Raw genomic sequence first — 25,818 nt, 5'->3', positions numbered from 1 at the left:
TACTTTCATTTGAAAGTAATAAGTTACTTTACAATATTACTGTGTGTGTAGAGTAACTCATTACTTATTACACTACTTTTGCATTACTTTAACCAAAATAACTGCAATAGCAGAATGACATTGCCGCCCCGGAACCATCCTGAAAAAGAATTTCAACCATCTTGAAGTCAGGGTAAACCGTCCAAAACTCTATGTGAACACTTTCCTTTGCTATTGTCATCTATAGTGGTTATTTGGATAAAAATACACAATTTGATTAGGAAATTATTGGATCTTTATGTGCTTTGATAAAAACAAAATGTAACTCAATTTGTAACTTGTGTTACTTGATAAAGTAACTGGTATAATATTACTGAAATCCTATTAGTAATAAGTTATGTTACTGAGTTACTGCTAAAAGTAACATGTAATATGTTACTTTTGTAATTAGTTACCCCCAACACTGCATATAATAAAGAAATGCTTTGGTTTTCCAGGTCATTTGCCCACTCTGGCTATAAAAGATGAAGGACTATAAACAAACTTGACCTGAAAGAGGGCCTTCGTCAAATAGCAGGCATATTAGTTGACTATAGTTACCTACATATAATGAATATAATTTACTGTTGCACATTCAGTGCTGAAATGCTTTCATTGCAGAGAGTGATCGGTGCGTTCAATAACTGCAGCGCTGGGCAGCATATTGCGAGGAGAAAATCTTTCCCCCCTCCTGAGTGTGACATAAAACTGTACCACAAGCCGCCGAAGCAGCCACAAAGCAGAAACAATACACAGTCTTATTGCACCCAGATCTTTACCAGCCTAAATTATATAATATCTTTTCCACACATTTTTCTGACTTTCTGTGCTAAATGCTCTTGCAGACAGATGCAAAAACCGACTTACAATCCTGTGGGCAGTGAGCTCACAGAGGCGTGTCCGCCAGCAGCAGCAGAGGCAGTGGGGCTTTAGAGGCAGCAGACAACTGCAGCAATAAAACCAAAGGCCAACTATGATGACATCTGGAGATCTGGAGGAGGTGTTTACACGGCTTCACGCTCTGCTGAGCCACCAAGCGACACGCGCAACCGCACTGTGCGCTTCGGCCGGCCTAATTGTTGAGGATAACAAAATATTTAATTAGCCTTAACCCTGGCACCACACATTTAATTTATCGTCCGAATAACCTGGGAGCAAAGGTTTTTGTGCCACTAGAGCAACAATAAATGTATTTTTATTTCAAATATTTTATTTGTGCGGTGTTTGGGCAAGTAGAGCTAAATTGAGCAAGTTCAGCTCTAGGCTCTATATTGGATAAAATGTTACAGAACTTAAAACCAACATGTTTGTCCTTTTCAGGCCTTTTAGTCCATTTGTCCATCACATTCTGTTGATTCACCTGTTCCTGTTCATTCTAGTCCATAAGCCAATATTGATTTAATTCTAAAAATGTATTGGACATTATTCTGCACCTTCCAACTTATGGGAAAACCCACCCTAAAACAATTCACAATTGTTATTTTGATGGTGGAAAACTCTTCATTCATAAAACACCCACAGATCTCTCAATCATAGCAGATCAGATCTCTCAATCAGATCAGATCTCTCAATCACAGCAGAAGTGTGTTTGCTGTCATCATTACAAGACTAAACTTAGAGCTTATCCAATGACATTGCCATTCATAAATGCTACAGCTACAATGTAACTAATAAAGACAACACACACACAACCTTCAACCTGATGTTGAATTCACAATGAGGTTCAATGCTACTTGTCAAACGGCTGAGGTTGATCAACTTATAAAGACTACAACAGCCCTCATTATGTTAAAGAGGTTTATAACAGTCAGGAGTGAAATGGAGTGTATGTACAGTGCATAATCTTATTGTTTGCTAAATGCAAATTGACATGCTATAGACAACATGGGTGATTTTGAAACCACATCAGACATGATATGTGACACTCCATCAAAGTTATCAAGATCGAGGTTGGCCTCACAACATTAACAGGCTATATATTGTTTGTTTAAAAAAAAACAAGACATCTTTGAAGAAAACTAAAATATTCTGATAATACTGATGTAGTTTATGAGAAAAATGGCAGCAGCCTCCTCTTAACAATTAAAATAAAGCAGGTCAATTGGGCTTAAAAATCATGTAAGCCCTTCCTGGCTATTGTACAGGTCCTAGTGAGCAAACATTCAGGGATTTCATGTAATTTGCCTGTGGTTACTGCAAGCAAAAGACAAACAAAAATAGGATTAGTGGCAACTATAAAGATGCAAATCCTTATTCTAAGATCGTTTTCTTGTAAAGTTCAGCCCTAGTTCCTTAAAAAGGTGTGAGGCGTTTTCTCCTGTAATTGTTTGAGAAGTGGTTGACTTGAAATTACACATCGTTATATCAATTGCTAGTGAATGGTCAGTTTTGCAGAATAAAAACAAATGAATGTAAATTTCTGCAGGGACATTATTGATAATGAATAATGACTGGACGCTGGTGAGCATTTGTGAAATATTAACATGAAAAACAACAACACTTTTTGGATATCTTGAATTGAGTGTTGTCCATCAGTCAGATTCGAAAAATCCAGGACCAGACCTAAACTCGGTGGTGACAGATACCGTGGCAGACACAAAACCACCCAGAAATCATTCACTTAAGTGCCCTATTTTGGGATCGAAAAGGTGACTTGTCACCTAAAGGCGACTAGTTTGCAGGTATGCCTCCAAGTCCATAGGTCCAGTATCAAACTGTGGCTGCTTCCAAAGTGCTGCAGCGGTGCTCTACTGTGCTGCTCGGTCTGGAAGCAAATCAGATGGCTGAGGTAGAACAAGATTAACGCTAAACAAGTACATTTATAACTACAAGGAAGTACATTTTTAATACTGCACACATAATGTCAGGAGCAAATCTACATGATCATTTTAGATAACCGTAACACTGAGACTGAACTGTCGGTTTGCCGTGTACGACTCCCTCTTTAAGTTTCAGGCACGAGAAGCATCAGTTGCCCTGAGAGCATCTTGGTGGAAAAGGCGCGGCGGTAAAGGGGTCCTCCAGAGCTCGACCCCCTATGGTCCAGGAGTGCAGCGGCCCGACTGCCACCGAGCCTACTGCCGCCTGCTGGCCGATCCTGGAGACCACGCGGTGCACCGCCACCGGCTGCTGCAGCAGAGGCCTTTCTGCATAGTACTTGGGAGGAGGAGGGGCCCTGTTAGCGGGAGGAGGCGGAGCCGCAGCGAGAGGAGGGGGTACAGGGACCAGGTGGCACTGTTTGTTGGCTCGGACGGGAGTCGACTTGGACACGTGGACGTCAGCAGGAACCGCTTTGGCAGATTCCTGTCTCCTCCCGAAGGGCGCCTGGAGGAAGACGTCAGACGTGGCTTTATGAGACACAGAGAAAGGCGGGCCGCTCAGCGCTTTCTTCTTCTCTTCTTTTGCTGCCATCTTAAAAGGGGCCAGCTGGAAGACATCAGACGTGCCCACGCTGCTCGGAGGCTGGTGTGTGGAGACTTCTGGCTCTGCAGGTATGAAACGCGGCCCGGTCGGATCAGGCGGTGGTGTTGTCCTCTCTGCCGATGGTGACGTGGTGTACTCGGGTTTGGTTTGGGCACACAGAGCGTGGGTCCCTCGCTGGACCCTCTGGTCTTGCTTCTCATCCACAAACTGCAGACAGGCCGCAGACCCGGCGGCTCTCAACAGACAACTATCAGGCTCCCTCTGCAGGTCTGTTAGGAAGGAGAGCAGATATTCAGTTTTAACAGTGACAAAACACTCTGGGGAGCTCAAGAGCTTTTGCTGATCTTTTCTATACGAGAGAAATAAAGAGGAGTCCCGCACACTGTCAATTACTTGCAAAAAAAACTTTAATTAACGACGTTTCGGTCTATCGACCTTCATCAGGTTTTTTTTAACCTGATGAAGGTCGATAGACCGAAACGTCGTTAATTAAAAAAAAATGTGCAAGTAATTGACAGTGTGCGGGACTCCTCTTTATTTCTCTCGTATGTACTGCATCTCCGACGCACCTGCCTTCAAGAGATTGAAGGTGTGCATCAGCTCCTTCTGACTTTAGCTGATCTTTTCTATAAAACTCGTTTTAGGGATTTTCATATTCTATCATTACAATCAACAATGTTGAATATTATAATTACATTGAAGGGCCACGTTTGCCGATTTTCCAACAGCTTTGTATCATTTCAAAATCAGTAGTACTGTATATTATGCAAATGAACAATGTTTTAGCTCCCTCCATCTCGCGTGGAGCCGAGAGCTCCCCCGTTCATTCGCAGAACTCCCTGCACCAAGTGATGTCATAATGAGGTCATTTGGACCAGGAAGTTCTGCGAATGAAGGTAGAGAGAGCAATCATCGTAGTAATAGTATTAGTGATAGTGACAGTAATAGTGACACCATGGCAAAACTGTTCCAAATGACATCATGACATGATTCGGACGAGGAAACTCTGTGAATGAACGTGTGGAACTCGCTGTCCAGGCAAGATGGACATCGTTAAACATTTAAACAAGTTAAACATTGTTCATTTGCATATACTACTGATTATGTAATGATACAAAGCTGATTTACAATCAACGAAGTGGCCCTTTAAGAATACTTTTATTTTTTTTGGTAAGCAGTGTGCGGGTCATTTCTAATTTTACTGCAAATATTACAGAGAGAAGTGTTTATTTAGACGTCTTTTTCATATGGCAAAACCCGCTGATGAAAGTAGGCCAAAGGAAAAAACACATCAGGTTTTAGCTAATAAAGTGCTTCACTCCAGTGTAAATACTGTGCCATCATCAGTATCATCACTGTATCACTTTGGACAAAAACACCATGAGTTTTCAAGATTGACAGAAACATTGAAATAAAGCAACATATGGCAGAGCATACAGTATCTTTGAAGAATGTGTAAATGGTAAATGGCCTGCATTTATATAGCACTTTTATCCAAAGCGCTTTACAGTCAGTAGGTACATTCACCCATTCACACACCGATGGCGGCAGGCTACCACGCAGGGTGCTGGCACACCAACGGGAGCAATTTGGGGTTCAGTGTCTTGCCCAAGGACACTTCGACATGCAGACTGGAGGAGCCGGGAATCGAACCACCGACCTCTTTTATCCAAAGCGATTAGTGGACGACCCGCTCTACCTCCTGAGCTACAGCCGCCCTGTCTAAGGGAATGTTTAAATCAGTGGGAGGTGAGAGGAGATGACATCAGCGTGCAATAGGACATGGTGCTGATCTGTTGTCTTACCTGTGTAGATTTAGCCTGCTATTCAAATAGAATCAGATTTGTGATTAGTGAGTTACACATAGTAATGAAAGATACAGCAATAGCAACTCTCCTCTGTACAGTATTATACTGTATGAAAGAAAGAATTCAAAATACAGAGCAAAGTCGTCATTTACCATCTACTTCTTGCCCTGCCCTTCTCACACCAAGTATTTTAGATCTTTGCATTTATTTATTTAAAGATTCAAATACATCTAGAGGAGGGGTGGGCAACTGGCGGCCCGTGGGCCTCATGTGGCCGCCGACCTCACTCACTGTGGCCCCTGGGTCAATTTCATTTTTTATTTTTTTTTATACAAGGCGGATGTTTTTGGTTAGGTTAGAGACCATCAAAATCTGTGTTTTTATTTTACTGTACAACCCAGAACATTTGAGCTAACGCTATTGGGTGATGTACCCCATAAAATTGCTGTAGCGGGCTGTTTTAAAGCTAGAGCAAAGTTTCTGGTGTCATCTGAATGGAAGAATTATTAAATTTGAATATGAAAAATCTAAATGTTGGTATAGTAAACTTTGCTTACCAGTCGTTTTCATCAAATTAGTAGCTATAATTGGGAGTGATGGTGTTACAGTAGTAGTAGGCTACTGGTGGAAGTGCACGGTCACAATCTGGAACTCTGGTAGCAAGGCATTTTTTTTGTGGCCCTCTCTATCATCAAAGTTGCCCATCCCTGATCTAGAGCAAAGTGTGGGACAAAATGTGGAATATAACATGGATATGTAAGGTGAATCAGGCCATAGAGCTATTTGACCATTCAGTGACACATAGGCTACTGTATACATTTCCTTTGACTGTAAATATGAACAGGTTGTACATACACTTCATTTCAAAATTTCAAACATGGGAGCCATAGCAACATCACTGTGTGCAAGTATTTTATACTTCTGTCGGGCTGAATCAACCAGTGAACAAACAAAAATATAAACGTATGACACTCAAAACGTTGACATTCACATTTGTATTTTATTTGCCATCCCTTTATAATTCTTTTTAGTTATCTCACAAAAATAGAAGGAGCACACAATATCACAGCTCAGACGCAGGTTTGGGCGATAAAGACAGAGGCTTTTCAAAACACTCCAAAGTATCCGGTAATCAACAGCGTTCACGTTTGGCAAAACAACGGAGAACATGAGAGGGGCTTCTGTCGCACATGGAGGACTAGTCTCACTACCTGCTTGGCATGACCTTTACATGACCTTTACATGACCTTTACACGACCTTTACGGATTACAACAGCACAGGGAGAAGCGATAGGGATTGCATAGGTTCAAACGGTAACGGCAAATGATGCGCTGTAAGGATCAGCTAGGGGGCGATCATGAGAACATAAGCCTTTTCAGTTGCACATACAGTACCTACACAAGCCTGAGACACAGTTGCTTTGAGAGATAGCCACCCCGTCAATGTTTTCGCAAATTTAATTGTGTACTACAAAAGCATGTCGTTTCATTTTAGTTCATATTTCTGCATATTTCTACTCAAAATACAACATTGTTGCGCTGTAAAAGACAATCTAGATTTTGGTGAATGAATAAAACTGAAATAGCACAGAAACCTTTTTTGTTGTTGTTGAAAATGTTCAAACCCATTTCATTTAACAAGACATTGTTGGCACGTTGTTCTACATCACATCTTTTCAATTAAATGTACCACAATGGAACATTATTCTCATTGAAAATGGGCATGTGTTACTAAGCAATGTACTAAAGTGCTTGTGGCTCTATTCTTAGTAAGATTCAGAGTAGGAGGGCGATGCTTTGTTTTGTTTGAACCCAAAGGAGGCAGACTTCAGTCAAAAGTTAATTTGTATTCCTTATGTGTGATTGCCACAAAGTAAAGACTAACCAGCACCTGCAATCCCATTAAGATGTACGGAGGCGTTTCTTAGAGTATAAAACAAGTGTTCAAAACCCTTAAGAGTTTTAAACAACACGATAAAACAATAATCCCTGTGTGAAAATCCCAAAGAGTGATCAGAGAGGATCTGTTATTTTAATGTATTCATTCACAAAAAAAAGCTTTGAATTACTTTTCCACTTTCAGAATAGAGTATTTTGAGTAGATATAACAAAAACATAATATACGCATTTTGAAATAATTTTACGTGACAAAATGGGCAAAAAATAAATGGGGGTGGGGCTAAACTTCCCAAAGCAAAATGACTGTGGTTTGATCCTAAAGAAACGTCTACATTGCTGATATGATCACATGCATTTTTGCTTCACATTATTCACTTCAGATGGAGCTGATTACTCATTTTATAAACGCAGAACAACTTAGACCACGGCCTGAAACTCACATGGGATCTACAGCTGATTCCCTGGCCTGAAACTCACATGGGATCTACAGCTGATTCCCTGGCCTGAAACTCACATGGGATCTACAGCTGATTCCCTGGCCTGAAACTCACATGGGATCTTCAGCTGATTCCCTGGCCTGAAACTCAAATGAGATCTACATCTGATTCCCTGGCCTGAAACTCACATGGGATCTACAGCTGATTCCCTGGCCTGAAACTCACATGGGATCTACATCTGATTCCCTGGCCTGAAACTCACATGGGATCTACACCTGATTCCCTGGCCTGAAACTCACATGGGATCTACAGACACCTGATTCCCTGGCCTGAAACTCACATGGGATCTACACCTGATTCCCTGGCCTGAAACTCACATGGGATCTACAGCTGATTCCCTGGCCTGAAACTCACATGGGATCTACATCTGATTCCCTGGCCTGAAACTCACATGGGATCTACAGCTGATTCCCTGGCCTGAAACTCACATGGGATCTACACATGATTCCCTGGCCTGAAACTCACATGGGATCTACACCTGATTCCCTGGCCTGAAACTCACATGGGATCTACACCTGATTCCCTGGCCTGAAACTCACATGGAATTCTACATCTGATTCCCTGGCCTGAAACTCACATGGGATCTACAGCTGATTCCCTGGCCTGAAACTCACATGGGATCTACAACTGATTCCCTGGCCTGAAACTCACATAGGATCTACATCTGATTCCCTGGTCTGAAACTCAAATGAGATCTACACCTGATTCCCTGGCGTGAAACTCACATGGGATCTACAGCTGATTCCCTGGCCTGAAACTCACATAGGATCTACATCTGATTCCCTGGCCTGAAACTCACATGGGATCTACATCTGATTCCCTGGCCTGAAACTCACATGGGATCTACACATGATTCCCTGACCTGAAACCCACATGGGATCTACATCTGATTCCCTGGCCTGAAACTCACATGGGATCTACACATGATTCCCTGACCTGAAACCCACATGGGATCTACACCTGATTCCCTGGCCTGAAACTCACATGGGATCTACACCTGATTCCCTGGCCTGAAACTCACATGGGATCTACATCTGATTCCCTGGCCTGAAACTCACATGGGATCTACACCTGATTCCCTGGCCTGTAGTGTAGAAAGCTACCATCGTTAATGACTTAGAACCCTCTGTCTGATAAGCAACTATTAGTTCTACAGCGGCAATATTGCATCTTAATTACAGGAGTGGCTGAGTAAGCCATGTTCACACCTCACAGAGCCCCTCACAAATGTGAGTAAGCCATGTTCACACTTCACAGAGCCCCTCACAAAGGACTGTAAATCAGACAATTTATTTCCCAAATGATTCAAACTGTTGGGTGTAATATATGGACAGCAGGACTGGGGGCACAGCAAGCCAATACTGTTTGGTACTCTCGGAGAGAGCGATGTAACTCTTGCTACCTGAGAGAGAATTTAGGGGGCCTGTGCTTTCAAAAAGGTCAAAGAACAACACAAGTAGTAGGCTACTGGAAAACACACCCGACAACTCTGGCAATGACTCCACACAGTCACACACATACATACTTATCATAACACTGTATACCATCACACATTAACATAACATTCAACAACACTGCCATGCTTTTTGATATGAATCTTTTGATCACTAAAACGGGTAAAGCAAAAAACATAGATTTTCACAAAGCACAACTTCAGCAAAAAATTCTAGTTTTGCCACCGTAGAGCAACGACTATGAAATGAAACAGGACTGAGGCCCAGCAGGTGGCGCTCCCCGTTGGCGCAGTAAACCGTGTCAAATGTTTAGATTAAAAAGATAAACCCGTCATCATCTACGTAAACAAACATAGCATTAGGCTCACTTTCTGTTCACACGGTAAGAAGAGATAGTTCAGCCTAATCTTTCAAGTTAAACAAAGACTAGGATTGTCAACTATACATTTGACTGTATTGACAATTATTGAGTAGATATGATGAAGAAAAAAAAAAAAATCACAATTCCACAAAGAGGAATGAAATATATAGTATTCTTCAATATTTTTCAGTGATTATGGTGTTAAGAATCATATATGAGATTTATTATCATTATTATTATTATTATTATTATTATAGACTAATATTTATTTCATACATTCATTCTCTAACACTCTATTCATATTAACATTTATTAACAGGAAACTAAGAATATATATATGTATATATATATTCTCAATACGTTTTCCACAGGTAAAGTTATATGTTTTCCACAAGTAAAGCTTTATGACAATGACTTAATATATACACAGGAAGAAGAACCAATCATATGGTCACTGGAATAGAGCCTGCAGGGATCGCAGATATATATTTACATAAACTAGGAGTAAACAAATGACAGGAATGTCAGATTGCACAATGTGGAGTGGATATGAGAGTAGATGCAGTCATAAAAAAGGAATAAAATCATTTCTGAAAAATTATCTTGTACTGACTCATATAGAATGCATCGACTCTAACTTGTTAGTGCCACAGAAAATTGACCTGGATGGTCATGAATGGTCTCTCTCTATATATATATGTATATACAGCTAATTCTAATGCCTTCCTATTAAGACTGCTGCTTATTCATAGTATTTTCATGATGTCACATGCATTTTCTACTGAATAGTGCATTGCTATAAACGCTGCTAAATTACCTTCCGTTTGTCATTTAATACCAAAACAACCTATTGCTTGCCTAACAAAGAAATGATTGTGTATGGTGACATAATTAAATGCAATATAAGCTCTAAAGTGTGGCAGCAAAAACAGAACGAGTCCATGTTTTTGAAGATATTATAGGTAAGAATGTTTCGTTGGTATTTTGTACGAATCGAGCAAAAGGTTTCTTCTTAAAATGCTCGGGAGGATGCTATGAGAGTTTGGCAGAAACACTGCGAGAGCGCCGCAAAACTGCAAATCAGCATCAGATTATTTTATGGCACTTCACCCTTCCAACCAATCAGAGAGGGATACCTCCAGGAGGGAGGGACAGTGCCCGCCTCTTCCTGTCAATCACACTTTTAACATACAACTTGGTATGGCTGTATAGGGCTGCAGAGGGATGGCTAAGAGGGAGCTGGGAATGTAGTGTGGTCCTGGCTTCTTTCCAAAATCTAAAACTCAACTTGATGTCATTCTTCAAATCTACCGGTAATCTAATCTAAATCTAAAATCTAATCTAAAGCAGCATTAAGTTGTTCAGGATATTCCATCTTATTAGTCAGCCAATAGCAATATACAGTAGAGACATAAAACAGCCCTGACAGAGACAACATTTGTGGAAAATGTTTTTTTTCAAGCAAGTTTCCCCTCTAGAAGAAATCAATTTACCTAATTTGCTATAGCTGGAGACAAATGATCATTTACTTTTTTTCCCCATGGTTGTACCTTACAATGTGCAAATAAAGGCAAACGACGACACATTTACTTGTGCACAATAATAACTACAACCACTAACTACTGTATGCCTATTATAGTACATGACAACAATGATGTTCTTCTATCGTTTTGCTATTGGACATAATGCAATATTGTGGAAACAAACTGGATCGTTATGTCCTGATTCACAGAAAGACGTGGTGGTTAGTCTTCATGGAGGATGATGTTAGTGCACTGGCCACTCTAACCATGATGGGACCAAGGGACGGTAGGTAAAGCAGATCAAAATGTGAGTTGGTGAGAGGGTGAGAGAGATGGGGGAGGTGAGGAGAAGCCAGCCACAATGCAATCAATACTGCAGAAGAAGAAGAAGAAGCACTGAAAGAAGAGCGGCGTTTCTACTAGGAGGAGCTAGGGGGGGCGCTGTGCAGGGAAGCTAGCGGTGAGAACAGTGTTGATTGCTGTGTTATGCTATGCGAGTCTATAATCCAGTGTTACAGCTTCTATTAGGGCGCGTCTACAAGTCGATGAGCTGGTCCACCAGCAGCAGGGAGCGGGCCAAGCTGGGCAGGCTGGATTCAGAGCTGCCACTGTTACTGCGCGAGTGGCCTCCTGAAACTGGCCAGGGGAGAGACAAGGGGGGAGGGGCAGGGGACAGGTAGACAGAGGGGGGGGAGGGAGGGGCAGGCAAAGGAGGAGGAGTCACAACAAGCAAAGAAAGCAGTCAAGGGAAGGGGGCGAGAGAGGTCGAGAAGAGAGAGGGAGGGAGGGAGAGAGAGAGAGAGGGGAGGAGAGGGGGAGAAAAGGCAGATTTTTACCTATTTACCTCTACTGGTCTTGAAACACCTTCAGTGGATGCAAGAATAGTGTGCGCACCTGATCCTGCCATTTAACCCCTTTTAACTATACTTTCAATTAGATTTAATATTTAGAAAGTGGGAATGATAGGAACTAGTGTGGCACTGATTGGAAGCCAACAGACGGCCTATCCCTGGCTGGGGTTCATTAAGCCTACAGACAGACACACCTGTGCTGGCTGGCGGCGTACCTTGGGATGCAGAGTTTTTCCGGCCGGTGACGGGGATAGGGTCAAACTCATCGTCCTCTGTGCCTGCTGCCTCTGCACTGACCAGGTGCGGCTCAAAGTCTGAGATCAGGAGAGATGAGTCTGCAGAGGATCCATACAGAGAGGGAAAAATATATTATTATTATTATTACCTATAATAATTAATATTAATTAATAATAATAATAATAATTATTATTATTATTATTATGACAAACAGGATAGATGATGGATATAAGGGGTGAAAAGATAAGAGTTAGGAGGGTGACAAGAATATTGTGGTCAGTCAGTGAAAAGAGGCAGCAAAAACTAGTCATTAATTGTATGACTCCAACCTTAGAGTAGATGGTTGAAACCTCCAACCTTAGAGTAGATGGTTGAAACCTCCAACCTTAGAGTAGATGGTTGTTCCTCACAGGTGGAACAAAACAACAAGAGAGCATCTCTTTTCCTCGAGGCTTTCCTAACTCATTATAATGAAGTGGATCAAAGCAGCTTCAACAACACATCCAGTGCTGAGAAGTGCTGGCTGATAAGGTGGCTATTATCTTGAGGGGAAATGAGTCGTTATTAAGATCATAGGTGGGTTTTTCCCCCTTTTATGTTTGTCTGCTGACACAGGATCCTTAAATACAGTGTGCCTGTAATTCTGTTTTGGGGTGTCCTCTATGGATATTAATAGGATAAAAATACAATATGCTTCATCAAATCTGAAATAATTGAGGGCAATCTGCTTTTTTTTGCAGAAAGCACTGAGAATTTATTTGGAAAATTTGTATTTATTTATTTTGTGTGCGTTTCATTTTACAGTTCAGTAATGTGCAATGAACGAAGCCAAGGAAACAGATATGAGAATGTGATTGTTTCCTAGTAATTACTGATGTGTTTACTTCAAAATAAACTTTTTTTATGGAACTAATATTTTATGAAAAGAAGAAGAAAAAAAAGTACACAATTTTATGAAAAAATCTCAGCCTAAATCAGAAAGTGGACTGCAAGAGAAGAGCATCACATCAGTGGGGAAAGTGATGAAATATAAACAGAAGCAGTGACTGAAGAGTGAAGAGGACTCTGGACTCAACCGTGTTAGTTCTTGTGCCTGTCTGTTATCTTTGGTATCCTTTGTATGAAGCAATTACAGTCTGGGAAACAGAGTGCGCTCTCTGTATGCAGGTTACTTATGTCACTTGACATGATTTCTGGGTATTGAAGTTTTTCCCCCAAAAAAATAACCTCCCACTGACATCTGAGACCACTGTTCTGCAAGCTTCATTATAGCTGTGTCAAATACAGGGGTGTCAAAAATAATTGATTATAAGATGCGTGCACGATTCTGCATCGATTCACAAATGTCAAAAATCTTCTTTTTTTTTTATAATCAAATAAAATATAATGGAAGTACATGCAGTTGTTTATTTTAATTATGGATCATAATACAATGCAATTCCAAATGCACTTTTATTTTAAAAGTAGGCACACAGTGAGAAAAAAGAAAGTGAGAAAAAATAAATCATGTATTGCGGAAAAAAGTGATGCATCGATTTAAGATGCATCGAGATGCATCGATAATCGTAATCGAATCGAATCGTAGCCCTCTGAATCGTAATCGAATCGAATCGTGAGGCCAGTGAAGATTCACAGCCCTAGTCAAATATAGCTTGTCTCTCAAATAGTATAGCACTCGAGGAAAGCCTAGAGGCAAGAGAAGGAATTGCTGGAAGAGGCACAGTCTCTGCCCAGACCACCAACCATTTCTGCTCCATTACATCATCGGACACATACATCACACTTTTTTTGGGCTTCAGTACTTCCCTGATTTATGAATCCAAGTACCGGTACCCCCTTTTAGTCATGACTACAACATCTTTCTTAGAAAACGTCAAGAGAAAACTAGCATCTGATGCAATGAATGAATGATAACCCACCTTTTGAAGAATATGACGTCACAAAATAAGAACTGGAGTGAAAGAGTTGCAATTAGTGCCTCCTGAGCACATTTATTAATGTTTCATTCATTTTCATGAATGCACAATATGGATTTTTTTCAACTGATACGATAACCTGTAAATATCTGCTTCGCCTGGCCGATAACCGATACGATAACCGATAATTATAATAATAATAATTATTATAATAAAAATATATATATAATATTCTTTTTTAAGTTTTTAACCTGTATTTTATGCACAGCTGGGGTAAAAAAAAAGGCAGATGTAGTGAGCATAGCTCTGACCTAACCAAATCTAATTGACACTGTGAACACAAAACAAAGAAAACTTCTGATATACCGTAAATAATAACGCAAAACGCCCATATCGGCCGATAATTTATCGGCCCGATAATTATCATGCATCCCTAATTTTCATGATTTATTCTTACATTTGTCCATTTTCCCCTTCCTCTCAAGTACCCCTGTAGTACCCCTAGGGGTACGGGTACCCCAGTTTCGGAACCACTGCATTACATTAAGCCATACGCATAACGTCCTTTAGCTTCTTAAGACTTGCCTGCTTTAGGCTGGCCGCAGTCTCCAGACAACAGACTGAAATCGTCCAAAGCAGAGGCAGCAGAGGTGGGAGCAGAAGAGACGGAGGAGGTGGCACTGCCGCCTGCAGGGGGCGCCGACGAGCCCGAGAGCAGAGAGCCCAGAAGAAGAGAGTCCTCCACAGTCAGAGGATCTGGACGAGAGAGGGGACGTCAGCTCAAGGTGAAAACACAAAGTGGAAAAAGAGATCGATCAAATGGATCAACGCTTCTACTTATTTAGTTGTTTTTACTGGTTACAAATACTTTAATATTTCAAGATTTTATTAACTCTTACTGTAGGAAGCTAAAAGTCAAAGTTTCAAGAACACACAAGCCACAATGGTTAGTGCTTTGTGGGTAAATAAGGATAAATAATCTACCTCTTGGATTCTAAATGTACATCACAAAGGCACTGGGGTGGGTTTCCTGAAAAGATTTGCAGTGCTAAGAATTTTGTTGTTCTTTAACCCAGTGGTTCTCAAATGGGGGTCCGGGGACCCGCAGGGGTCCTTGAGGGGGTCCCCAGCCAAAAGGGGGGTAATTCATTTTCGCTATAACTTCATTCATAAGTAACACAATGACTATTTTGGTCATGGGTGTTATACACTTTCTGTAATAAAACATCTAAAAGCATCAATCTTATTATCATATGGGGGTCCGTGGGACAAAATCCTATCAAATGGGGGTCCGTGGTCTAATCTTTGTCAGTTTAGGGGTCCTTCATGTGAAGAAATTAGAGAACCACGGCTTTAACACACATTCATTCATTTCATTAGTGTTTCCCGAAACCCACGACACCCTATATTATAAGGGGATTTGGCAACGTTTTCACCTGTGTGTCTATTTCTCATGTTTTCTATGCTGCATGCTAATGCTTTAGCACACGGCCTGTTATCAGATGGAAGGAGCTTGTCTTGAATCGTCTGAGAAGCACTGTAGCAGTGTTTTAAAGTGCACAGAGGTGAAACGGCTACTAAGTGCACATAATGAAAGTTGATCAAAGGGCTGAAACAGAATTTGAAACACACTGTTTGAGGCAACGCACACACAGACCTTTCGCAGACTCTTCCACAGAGCCACCAAAGGGATCGGCCAAAGACAGAAGGTCAGGGAGCAAGAGGGACGACGTGTCTGGAGATTTGAGTCCTTCAATCAGCTTCTCTGATGGTCAGTGAGAAGAAAAGAGGTGAGTGAGCAAAGCACACTGACAAAATGACACCAATGAAATATCAATTTTGGCAATTTCCTGTTGCACCATATAATGTAGGATTGTATAGCTACAGACTAGGGGTGCACAGATCGATCGGCAAGCAATCTGTATCGGCCGATTTTGACCTCAACCATGCGATCGCCTGATTGCCGATATTTCTTGCCGATTGCCGATATTTCTTTATATTAAAAAAATATTTTTCTTTTGAATAAAAAAAAGCCCTATAACTAATCAGGCTTTCCAACGATATAAAATACAATACCAATTGGTATTATTAAAGGGGAGAAATAATGGACCGAAATAACGTTTCCAAACTTTTTTTGAGGAGTTTATATATCGGTGATCGGTCGATGATCGGTTGGGCAGATATTTCCCATAGCCGATCGGCAATCGGTGATCGGTGGCAAAAAACGTGATTGGTGCACCCCTACTAAAGACAGATAAACACAGGATGGACATTGGACAGGTGAAAATATAATCTTCACATCAGTCAAGTTGAAAGCGTAGCAGTGTGTATGTAGGTCAACAGATGGTCAAAAGCTGCTGTCTTAGTTTGACATTTGTTCATTCGACCCAGAAATTGAAGGACAAACCAACAGCACTGAGGTGAGTCGTCCTTTGTCCTCACTAAGCAGACACGGATTATGAATTAATTAATCTTGCATTAAATGGTCAAAGTTGTGATTATTAGCAGTTTTCTCAATTATTGTGAGGCCCACAAGGAACCAGTCGGACTTGAGGAACAAATGATTAGAAAATTAGAATTAAGAAAAAGTCATGGTTTTCAGGCGTATACTTTCATGTATCGAAAATTGTATTATATTTCAGATGATTAAGTGCTAAGCTAAGTTGGAAAAGCATCAGCGTAACTGAAGTCTCGCTATATATAATAACACATACATGTATAGAAATATTGCTACTGTATGTTTGTTTATGTATGTCTTTGATCTATTATGTCTTGGAGTTTTATCTAAAATGCTTTATGTAATTTCTCTAGGTTTCCTAGAATGTTGTCAGAAGAGGAAGAAAAAGGCTTTTACAGATGCACTCTCTTGAACATCAAGATCATTATCTTTCACCACTTGTTGACTCTTGTGGCACAGGACATCAACACATAGAGAAAAGTGCAGCTTTTCTATGGACCTTAGAAACCTTCAATATTGGAAAATCAGTGGTCATACATAACATTTAGAACAATACTGTAGGATAACAACTGCAGATCATTCAGTTAATATCTCTCATATTCAAATGTATTACTTGCAAAGACGGTGCTTATTTGTCAGCAACATTTGGTGTGGGCTCCATGGAGCGGAGACTTACCTGGTGTATCTGAGAGGTCGAGGCCACAGAGAGAGCCTGGGACAGCCAGCAACGAGGCTCCCGAATCCACATCGAGGATGGCTGATGGTCTTTCAACTAGGAACCAATGACAATGTGATACAGCATAGAGATGTACAGTCAGTGGCATAGCATTGCAAAACACAGGGAGAAAGCAAAGAGCGCGAACAGGCAAGGTATCTTCAAAAAACCTCATTCAACTTCCTCGAGGCTTCTGTGCCCTCAAGCCACGCCTAAAACTAAGGTATTTCAATGGCTTTCGCTCCACTCATCTCAGACTGTAAATGGAAGGTTCAGCAAATCACTTTCAATCACGAGAGACTCGTAGGAAGGATGAATGAACTTTGAAGTGGCTCTAAAGGTGTAGTGGGCCTTACCAGCTTCAGGTGAGGCCTGCAAGCCGGGTATTAAGCATTGATAGTCTTCAGAGGCCTTCATCTCAGGTTCTGATGATAGGATCAGAACCAGGTCTGATAAAAACAAAGTCCAGGTTACTTACTGTTTATTACACATTAATACCCCGCCCCCTCCCCAACACACACACACACACACACACACACACACACACGCACGCACCATTAAGGGTGTGTGGGGGGGATCGATACAGCATAGTATCGCGATATTTTGTGGGCAATATATCGTATCGAATGCCAAGTATTGTGATATTTTATTATACAAAATGTCAAGTGCATCATGCAACATTTATGACTGGTCAGTCTGTCTGCTTGACAATCCCATTTTACTGCAATAAAAATGATTGAAGTGAGATGAACAGACTGGAAACTTTATCTCATTAGGTAAAACACATGATGACAAAGTTTTTTCCATTGGGGACATAATTTGCAGTTGAAAAAAGGTAATAAATCACAATATATCGCAATATCGCAATACTCAATATATTGCAATACAAGCATATCGCAATACTATCGTATCGTGACTTACAGAAAGTATCGTGATAATATCGTATGGTGGGGCATCTGGTGATTCCCACCCCTACTTACCGTGAGGCTTTTTGTCAAAGTCATTGGTTAACAGGTCCACTGCAGCGCAGTCATTGGTTAACAGGTCCACTGCAGTGCAGTCATTGGTTAACAGGTCCACTGCAGCACAGTCATTGGTTAACAGGTCCACTGCAGTGCAGTCATTGGTTAACAGGTCCACTGCAGTGCGGTTGGAGAAGTTGTCAAATTTGTCATCGTCAAAAGGGTTCCATGCAGGCTGTGTGGGAGTGTTGGTGGCAGAGCCAGAGGCAGGCGCGTCCTGGCCTGCATCACAGAGCCCGGGCTGAACGGACTGGACGTTCGGCCGAGTCTCACCGAGTGATCTAGAGGGAGGAAAACACATAAAATCATATTTAAAAGAGATGAAAAGACAGAAATGAGCTGAACTTCATTCACTCTGGATGGAGGTCAGAATTTAAGATCTGGTCCAATGTGACAGTGACAGAGTAATGGTTCGTACACACACTACCCGACGGTCATCAGTCGTCAGTCGCTGTTCCCTTCACACTACACAACTGTCTGTCTTGTAATCAGGAGTGTTTGTGTCGTTGTGGTTTTCACACTTTATGACTGAGCTGCGACAGGGCGATCACACGTTACAAGATATTTCACCAGACGAGTCTGCAAACGCAACCTCACACCGGCTTTATTCTTTCTAAACACATGCTCGCACAACATCCACCACAACATCTACAGTATGAGTCATTCTACGAAATTGGTTCAATGTCAGATCTCAAATATTATTTCGAGTTTCAATAGATAATAGAATGATCTTAGTAAACATCTCAAATTTGCATAGCTACTTAAATGCTTTTTAATTGTCTTTTTTGGTTGTCGGACAGCAGTTTGTACCAATCCCGTAGAATGACCTCCTCAGTCAGACCACTTGCCTGTCTGCAGCAGCAGACATCACCCCGGGCGTGTCTGCCTCACTACGCTCTGCTCTCCCGACACCATCAGATATCTATCAAACTAGACATTTGTCGGACCTCGGTGACTCATCGGTGAGTACGGTACTCGGGGGAGCTCCCCGCTCGCATCTGTGGACAGTTCACACTTAACAAGCGAGCGCCGATTTGCGAGCCCCGAGCCAACGCGATTAGCCTCTGATCAGAGGGGGGTTTGTCCCAGAGCGCCTAGTCTCAACAAGGCATTAGCGACCAAATGTGAGGTCATGGTCTTACTCCGGTAAATGTGTGGCTTACAGGATGAGGGCAGCATCTCCAGCACCTCCTTGTAGTTGTGGTGAGGAGTCGCTCGCTGGACCTCCAGTGACGGCAGTCTGTGTGACGTCGACCAGGACACCGTGCCTCTGATCCTGCTCTTCAGTAGCCTGCGGGGACGCAGGTGGAGTCTGACTCTGTTCGAAGAGGCATCGAGTGACGAGGAAAGCACAGGACAGTAGATCAACACTCAACAACGTGTAAAATCACGGGAAAGTCTCACAGGCAAATTCATGCATTTAAAATGTTAGCAACAGCACACGGTATGTTTTCATTTATATAAACAATCAAATATTTTGACACATTCATAGGGATGAGAAACGGAAACGGAGATGAGGCCAAGCGTTGAATGCTGACGGCATCAGGACGATAACAGATGGATGCATGGATGGATGGATGATGGATGGAAGACATAACGGTTACTCAAGACCATGCGAGTGAGTTAAAGATTTCGTCCAAAAGCAAATCAGGGGGGGGGGGGATGATTCATTCTGACAACTCCACAATGACATGATGTTCAGGCAGTGTTTGAAGTTGGATGGTTATTCTACCAGCAGGTGACCAGTTACCGTCTTCTCGATCTCAGCTGCTTTTTGGCTGCTCTGCACCTGGGCAGGCGACGGCTGGAGAACAGGTTGAGGCTGAGACGCAGGCGATGGCTGGAGAACAGGTTGCTGCTGAGACGCAGGCGATGGCTGGAGGACAGGTTGAGGCTGAGACGCAGGCGATGGCTGGAGGACAGGTTGAGGCTGAGACGCAGGCGATGGCTGGAGGACAGGTTGAGGCTGAGACGCAAGCGATGGCTGGAGGACAGGTTGAGGCTGAGACGCAGGCGATGGCTGGAGGACAGGTTGAGGCTGAGACGCAGGCGATGGCTGGAGGACAGGTTGTTGCTGAGACGCAGGCGATGGCTGGAGGACAGGTTGCTGCTGAGACGCAGGCGATGGCTGGAGGATAGGTTGAGGCTGAGACGCAGGCGATGGCTGGAGGACAGGTTGAGGCTGAGACGCAGGCGATGGCTGGAGGACAGGTTGCTGCTGAGACGCAGGCGATGGCTGGAGGATAGGTTGAGGCTGAGACGCAGGCGATGGCTGGAGGACAGGTTGAGGCTGAGACGCAGGCGATGGCTGGAGGACAGGTTGCTGCTGAGACGCAGGCGATGGCTGGAGAACAGGTTGCTGCTGAGACGCAGGCGATGGCTGGAGGACAGGTTGAGGCTGAGACGCAGGCGATGGCTGGAGAACAGGTTGAGGCTGAGACGCAGGCGACGGCTGGAGCACAGGTTGAGGCTGAGACGCAGGCGATGGCTGGAGCACAGGTTGAGGCTGAGACGCAGGCGATGGCTGGAGGATAGGTTGCTGCTGAGACGCAGGCGGTTGAGCGGAGGCTGGCTTGGCGGGAGAAGGCTGAGCCTGGCCAGCTTGTTTACGTCGAGCTGGCCGTTGGGGCGGGGCCGGGCTAGATGGGGGCGGGGCTGCTTGCTGCAGGATGGGACTGGCCAAAGAAGGAGATGTGATCTGCTGCTGCTGGACTGCAGGCTGTGGTTGGGCGCCGTCAGTCTTGGTCACGGACGACGCTCCTCCCCCTGCTGTGGCGATCTCTGCTCCTGTAGCTGCTATTGGCTGCACTGGCTATCACACAAAAGATGGATGACACAATCTGTCACCAAAGCAAAGCCTCACATCTGGAAACCCAGGTTCATCCCATAAGAATAACGCTCTGAATCAGTGCTTCAGGACACAAAAGCAACATGTGGTGGTAGCCATGTGTATGTCAGTCCCCACCCAGACATGCACGGCCTAAAAGGCTCAGTTATGATGCTAAATACGGATATGGACGGAGCCTTCTGTCCGTTCTCTTGCGTTCATTCCGTGCGTAATTGTGCACGTTTTCTGAAACCTTACGGATACGGACGAAACGGAGCAGTTACACATACACACTCACACATTTGACTCTCTACTGCCCACTAGTGGATGTATTGCTTAACATGATGCCAACGTGAACGACACATGCAGTGACGGTTACATCGTTTCAGAGCCGTATAATAGAAGAGTTCCGACATCTCCATTCACTCCAATGGACCAGTTTTTTTCCAGGAAGTAGAAAGTGGAACTCTTGAGTAAAAAAAGCAGCACTGTTGAGTTGCAGCAAAATAGACAGTGTTGTACTTTGAAAGGATTTTTCATCCCTTGAAATGAATCAAATTGTACATTATCGGCTTTATTTTAGCATGCAAAAGTAGCGCGAGACCCATTCCTGGCTGTTCATTGGCTAATGAGTCTCGCATTTTGGTCCTCCGCTGACGCCACTCTCTTACTAGAGGACACTACATCGTTTGAAACAGATCTATTTATTTTCATAGGAAAATGGAGAATAAATTAGATTGAACATGCATTGCAGGTTTACTGAAGATTTGCCATCTGCATTTATTTGTTTTTCCTTCCCAGATAAAGACGACATATATTTGCTTGTATTAATTTGCACCTCCACCTGCACAGTTATTTAGTGTAGCATGACTTTATGCATGTTGTTACTCATTTCATGATCTGGCCACTTTACCGATGGGTTTCCAAGGTACTGCTGTGTTGTCATGGCAGCAGTGAGGGGGGGCGGGGGGCTTTTGTAAAGAACATAAAAAAAACATTTAAATAACAAAATCCCCAATTTTACCATTGTGGCAGTACCGCAGCAGTACCGCAGCAGTACCGCAGCAGTACCGCAGCAGTACCGCAACAATGTGGTCAAACTAACTGAGTAACAGTACCTGCTTCTGCTGAGCACCAGCCTGATTGGAGCTGTTCTGTGATTGGCTGATGGCTGCCTGTGGCTTCTGTGACTGGAGAGCAGCAGCTGGCTGAAAGAGGTCTAGGCTGACTCCTGTGGGAGGAAGAGACGACTTGTTACTCAACAGCATGACAATATTTTGTACTCAATTTAGCATCGTGCAGAATAATGTAAAATATCAAACACAAATATATATGTAGGGAAATTTGAAATTATGTTTAAAAACAACATGTGTAAAACAGAATTTTATAATCACAGATTTTAAAAAAATCTATGAGATTTGTATCAGGTGCAAAAAATGACAACTGAATCAGCATTAAGTGACAACACAAAGAGAGAAAAAGGTGGCTTTTCTTCACTTTGATTGGCTCAGGAAGTTGAGAAGAAAGGTAACAACAAGTTCACACCACAACAGCAGATTCACCACAGGGCAGATTCACCACAACGGCAGATTCACCACAACGGCAGATTCACCACAGGGCAGCGGAAACGTCCTGATTCTTGCAGCTCTGCAAATGCTTGTTGAAAAGATGGCACACCTCAGTGAGCGAGGCCTTACACAAGAGCACAGGCGTCTGTTAAACTCTGCGTATTTAAAGGATTTCTTGGCCTGGCGGTAATGCCATATATGTATGTTCTCCTAAAGTTGCAATATGCTACTTTTTTTTCCACATTAAAATTAAAATGAATTATTAGGATAGATTATACATTATCGGTGTGTGTCTGTCTGTGACCCTGTGTCTACACGTCCATAATATCAGGCCTCAGGCATAAAAAAACTATTTAAACACCATTGTGGGGCACTTAACACATTGAGTGCCAAGGACGTCTGTGCACGTCCTAAAAAAAAGTAACGTTCAGTGCCAAGGACGTCTGTGCACGTCCTAAAATCATAATTCATATTATTCCATAATTCTGCTGTTTAAGGTCGTACCCAGCCAGTGAGCATGAATCCCTTCAAGGGATCACACGGCGCCACCTTAAACATCGTCACAGGAGCTGCTCCACCCACCTCAGATCCTTTACTTTGTACAGGAGACAGCGGAGAAAGCCGTGATGAAAGTGGAAACCGATGCATGCTTTCTGCCAGAGCCGTATATATTGCTCTGTCTACAGCGAGAGTGGGCTCGGCTGCATCCGCGCTCACAACTGAGCTCTTATGCTTCTATCTATCTCCACACGATTTCCTAGAAAGCCAGCATCCGAAGCCGAACGGGCCAAGCCTTTTCGTTCAGTCGCGTTTGCCAGCGCGCATCATTTCCTTGATGGGCGCTGGGATCTGTCCGGGGCAAAAACGGAGTCGAGAAAGCAAACTCTGTGCGTGTGGGAGGAGCCCGCAGCTCAGAGGTGGAGAGGGGGGGGGGGGGGGGGGAGAGGGGTGTGTGGCTGCACAGAAACCACACCACACGCCACCACATCAGAAAACACCAGCCAGAGTCAGTGAATGTGCTCGAAATTAGAGTGCAAAAGGTATTCATAAAAGGGCCTATATCTTGGAAAGTAAAAAAAAACGACAGAAAACCCTTGAAAGTGCACTTTTTTGAGAGGCTGTAATTTCATAATGGAACTGTCTAGAAACAAAATTTCTTCTTTGGAAGAAGCAGGAGTGTTCAATGTTTCATTAAAGTCCAGCCCCGTTAATATAGCCATAATAGAAAAAATTCTATAGCTGTTTTCAACTGAATGGAAGTGAATCTGGCACAGGCTCCAGACAATTTTACTGAAGCGCTGTGGCACTCAATGTGTTAAAGGGATATATCGCTTTTTTGTATGTGGGGTTGTATGAGGTAATTGCTGACAGTCAGTGTACTAGATGCAGTAGAATGCAGCCGGCGCACATTTAAAAAAATCCGAACTATCCCTTTAAGTCAAAGTCTGAATCGGTACAGACTGGATCTGCTGCAATAGATTACTTATATTGTTAAAGAGGGAGAATTTCTCTCACACTTCCTTCAGCAGAGTGGCACTCCTCTGATTACGACTGTGAGGATCAGGACCTGATCAGGACCAGATCAGGACCAGGGGTGATCAGGACCAGATCAGGACCAGGGGTGATCAGGACCAGATCAGGACCAGGGGTGATCAGGACCAGATCAGGACCAGGGGTGATCAGGGCCAGATCAGGACCAGGGGTGATCAGGACCAGATCAGGACCAGGGGTGATCAGGACCAGATCAGGACCAGAGGTGATCAGGACCTGTAGCTCAGTGATCAGGAGGACAGAGGCCTGCACTCACCTATGGGCGGAGCTGCTCCAGCAGGGATATTGGCTCGCTTGCGAGGGGTGAGGGCAGCAGGCTGGATGGGCAGGATGCCGGCAGTAGGCTGAGTGTGGGCTGCTTTCGGCCTCTGTCGAGGGGTGATGGACGTTTCAGTGGTGGGAACTGGATCTGTGAGTCTGGGAACAAATGAGGATATTAGCCTTATTGTCAATCAATGCAAACAGTGTTCAAATAATTAGCGCACACACATATATCAAAATACTGGAATTTATCAAATAAAACAACAATGAGTAGAGAAACTTAAAGAAGAAATTTGTGAGATTTTAAGCAATGATATCTCACTACTATAATAAGACGATTAATGCAGAACCTCTGAAAAGGCTGTAATAATGCATAATACATGTTTGCCAAACCCACCAAGGCCACAGCCATTTTGTTACTACAGCTTTAGTGGGGAACATACAGTCATGTAAGCAGATGATGCTCACCTCGCCTTCATCTGAGTCTGGCTCTTCTTCGCTGCAGCAGCCTCACTGGCTTTGATTGGCTCAGGAAGTTTAGGAGGAATCGGAGAATTCTGGATTAGGGCATAGAACGCAAAAAAACGTCAAAGTCGTACATATTTACTTTAGTCCGGTAAGAAGAGTCAGCAGATGGTAGCATTTGATATAATGAATTACTTTAGGGGAAAAATAATTTTCAAACATTCACACATTTAAACCAGGAATCTATGTAGAAATTGCACAACACAGCACATCCTGCCCCACTGGTACACAGACAAAACTTAACAAGACGAGGTAACAACACATTGGCACCACAATATTCATCACAGTGCAGTAGGAACGTCCTGATTCCTGCAGCTGGCAGTTTCTATTGATGTTATTAAGTCATCTGTTTCTGCAGGTCAGGAACAGAACCCAAGGCATGCCCCACTGAATCCAACAGGACAATCAACCCCCGGAGAAAAGGAAGACAGACAGACCATAAATACGCCACCTCAGACCCCCGGTGCTGAGAGAGACTGACCTTCACATTCTGAACAGGACAAGTCCGCTGAGCTAGTTTGAAAGCAAAGTGGGACACCTGGAAGATGTCTGGTCTTTTGTCTGGGTCTGGCTCCAGCATGTAGCCTGACAAACACCGTGCAGAGAGAAGACAGTCAGACTCAAGAAGGCGAAGGGGAAAAGAGCCACCAAAGTATATGACTCGACCAGCCATTCCCAACCTTCAATGGTCTTCTTGAATTCAAAAAAGACCAAATACATGACCTTCACTCGCTCTCTCGCTCTAAAGCGGTCGATTGCACCATCCCGACACTAGAGGGCATGAGTACATGTCGGTAATCTGTTGAAAAACCTTAGATCTATGGATTATGGTGATGTGATTTACATGCATGCAGCTTCATTCCTACTCGAAAAATGTGATTCTGCATATCACGCTGTTAGGTTT

The 25,818-nt window shown here is 43.1% G+C and overlaps 1 protein-coding gene across 1 annotated transcript in view; it reads right to left on the bottom strand.

Annotated features, from left to right (window-relative positions):
• Positions 1-1,960: 1,960 nt before the first annotated feature.
• Positions 1,961-25,818, bottom strand: part of LOC310795406 (uncharacterized protein) — a 50,841-nt gene continuing 26,983 nt past the window's right edge. Inside the window, exons 8-21 of the mRNA XM_083657434.1 lie at positions 25,396-25,499; positions 24,858-24,946; positions 24,385-24,545; positions 22,128-22,240; positions 20,660-20,994; positions 19,933-20,616; positions 19,346-19,552; positions 18,141-18,463; positions 17,517-17,633; positions 17,122-17,217; positions 15,645-15,752; positions 14,573-14,743; positions 12,050-12,169; positions 1,961-3,710 (exon numbers count right to left, since the gene is read on the bottom strand). Of these exons, the coding sequence (XP_083513560.1) occupies positions 2,986-3,710; positions 12,050-12,169; positions 14,573-14,743; positions 15,645-15,752; positions 17,122-17,217; positions 17,517-17,633; positions 18,141-18,463; positions 19,346-19,552; positions 19,933-20,616; positions 20,660-20,994; positions 22,128-22,240; positions 24,385-24,545; positions 24,858-24,946; positions 25,396-25,499 (3,353 nt within the window). The 3' untranslated portion in view covers positions 1,961-2,985. The remainder of the gene's footprint in view (positions 3,711-12,049; positions 12,170-14,572; positions 14,744-15,644; positions 15,753-17,121; positions 17,218-17,516; positions 17,634-18,140; positions 18,464-19,345; positions 19,553-19,932; positions 20,617-20,659; positions 20,995-22,127; positions 22,241-24,384; positions 24,546-24,857; positions 24,947-25,395; positions 25,500-25,818) is intronic.

The sequence above is a fragment of the Poromitra crassiceps genome, assembly GCF_964638095.1.
Source record: "Poromitra crassiceps genome assembly, chromosome: 21".
NCBI lineage: Eukaryota > Metazoa > Chordata > Actinopteri > Beryciformes > Melamphaidae > Poromitra > Poromitra crassiceps.
The sequence above is the reverse complement of the archived record's forward strand: the minus strand, read 5'-3'. Positions and strand labels throughout refer to the sequence as shown.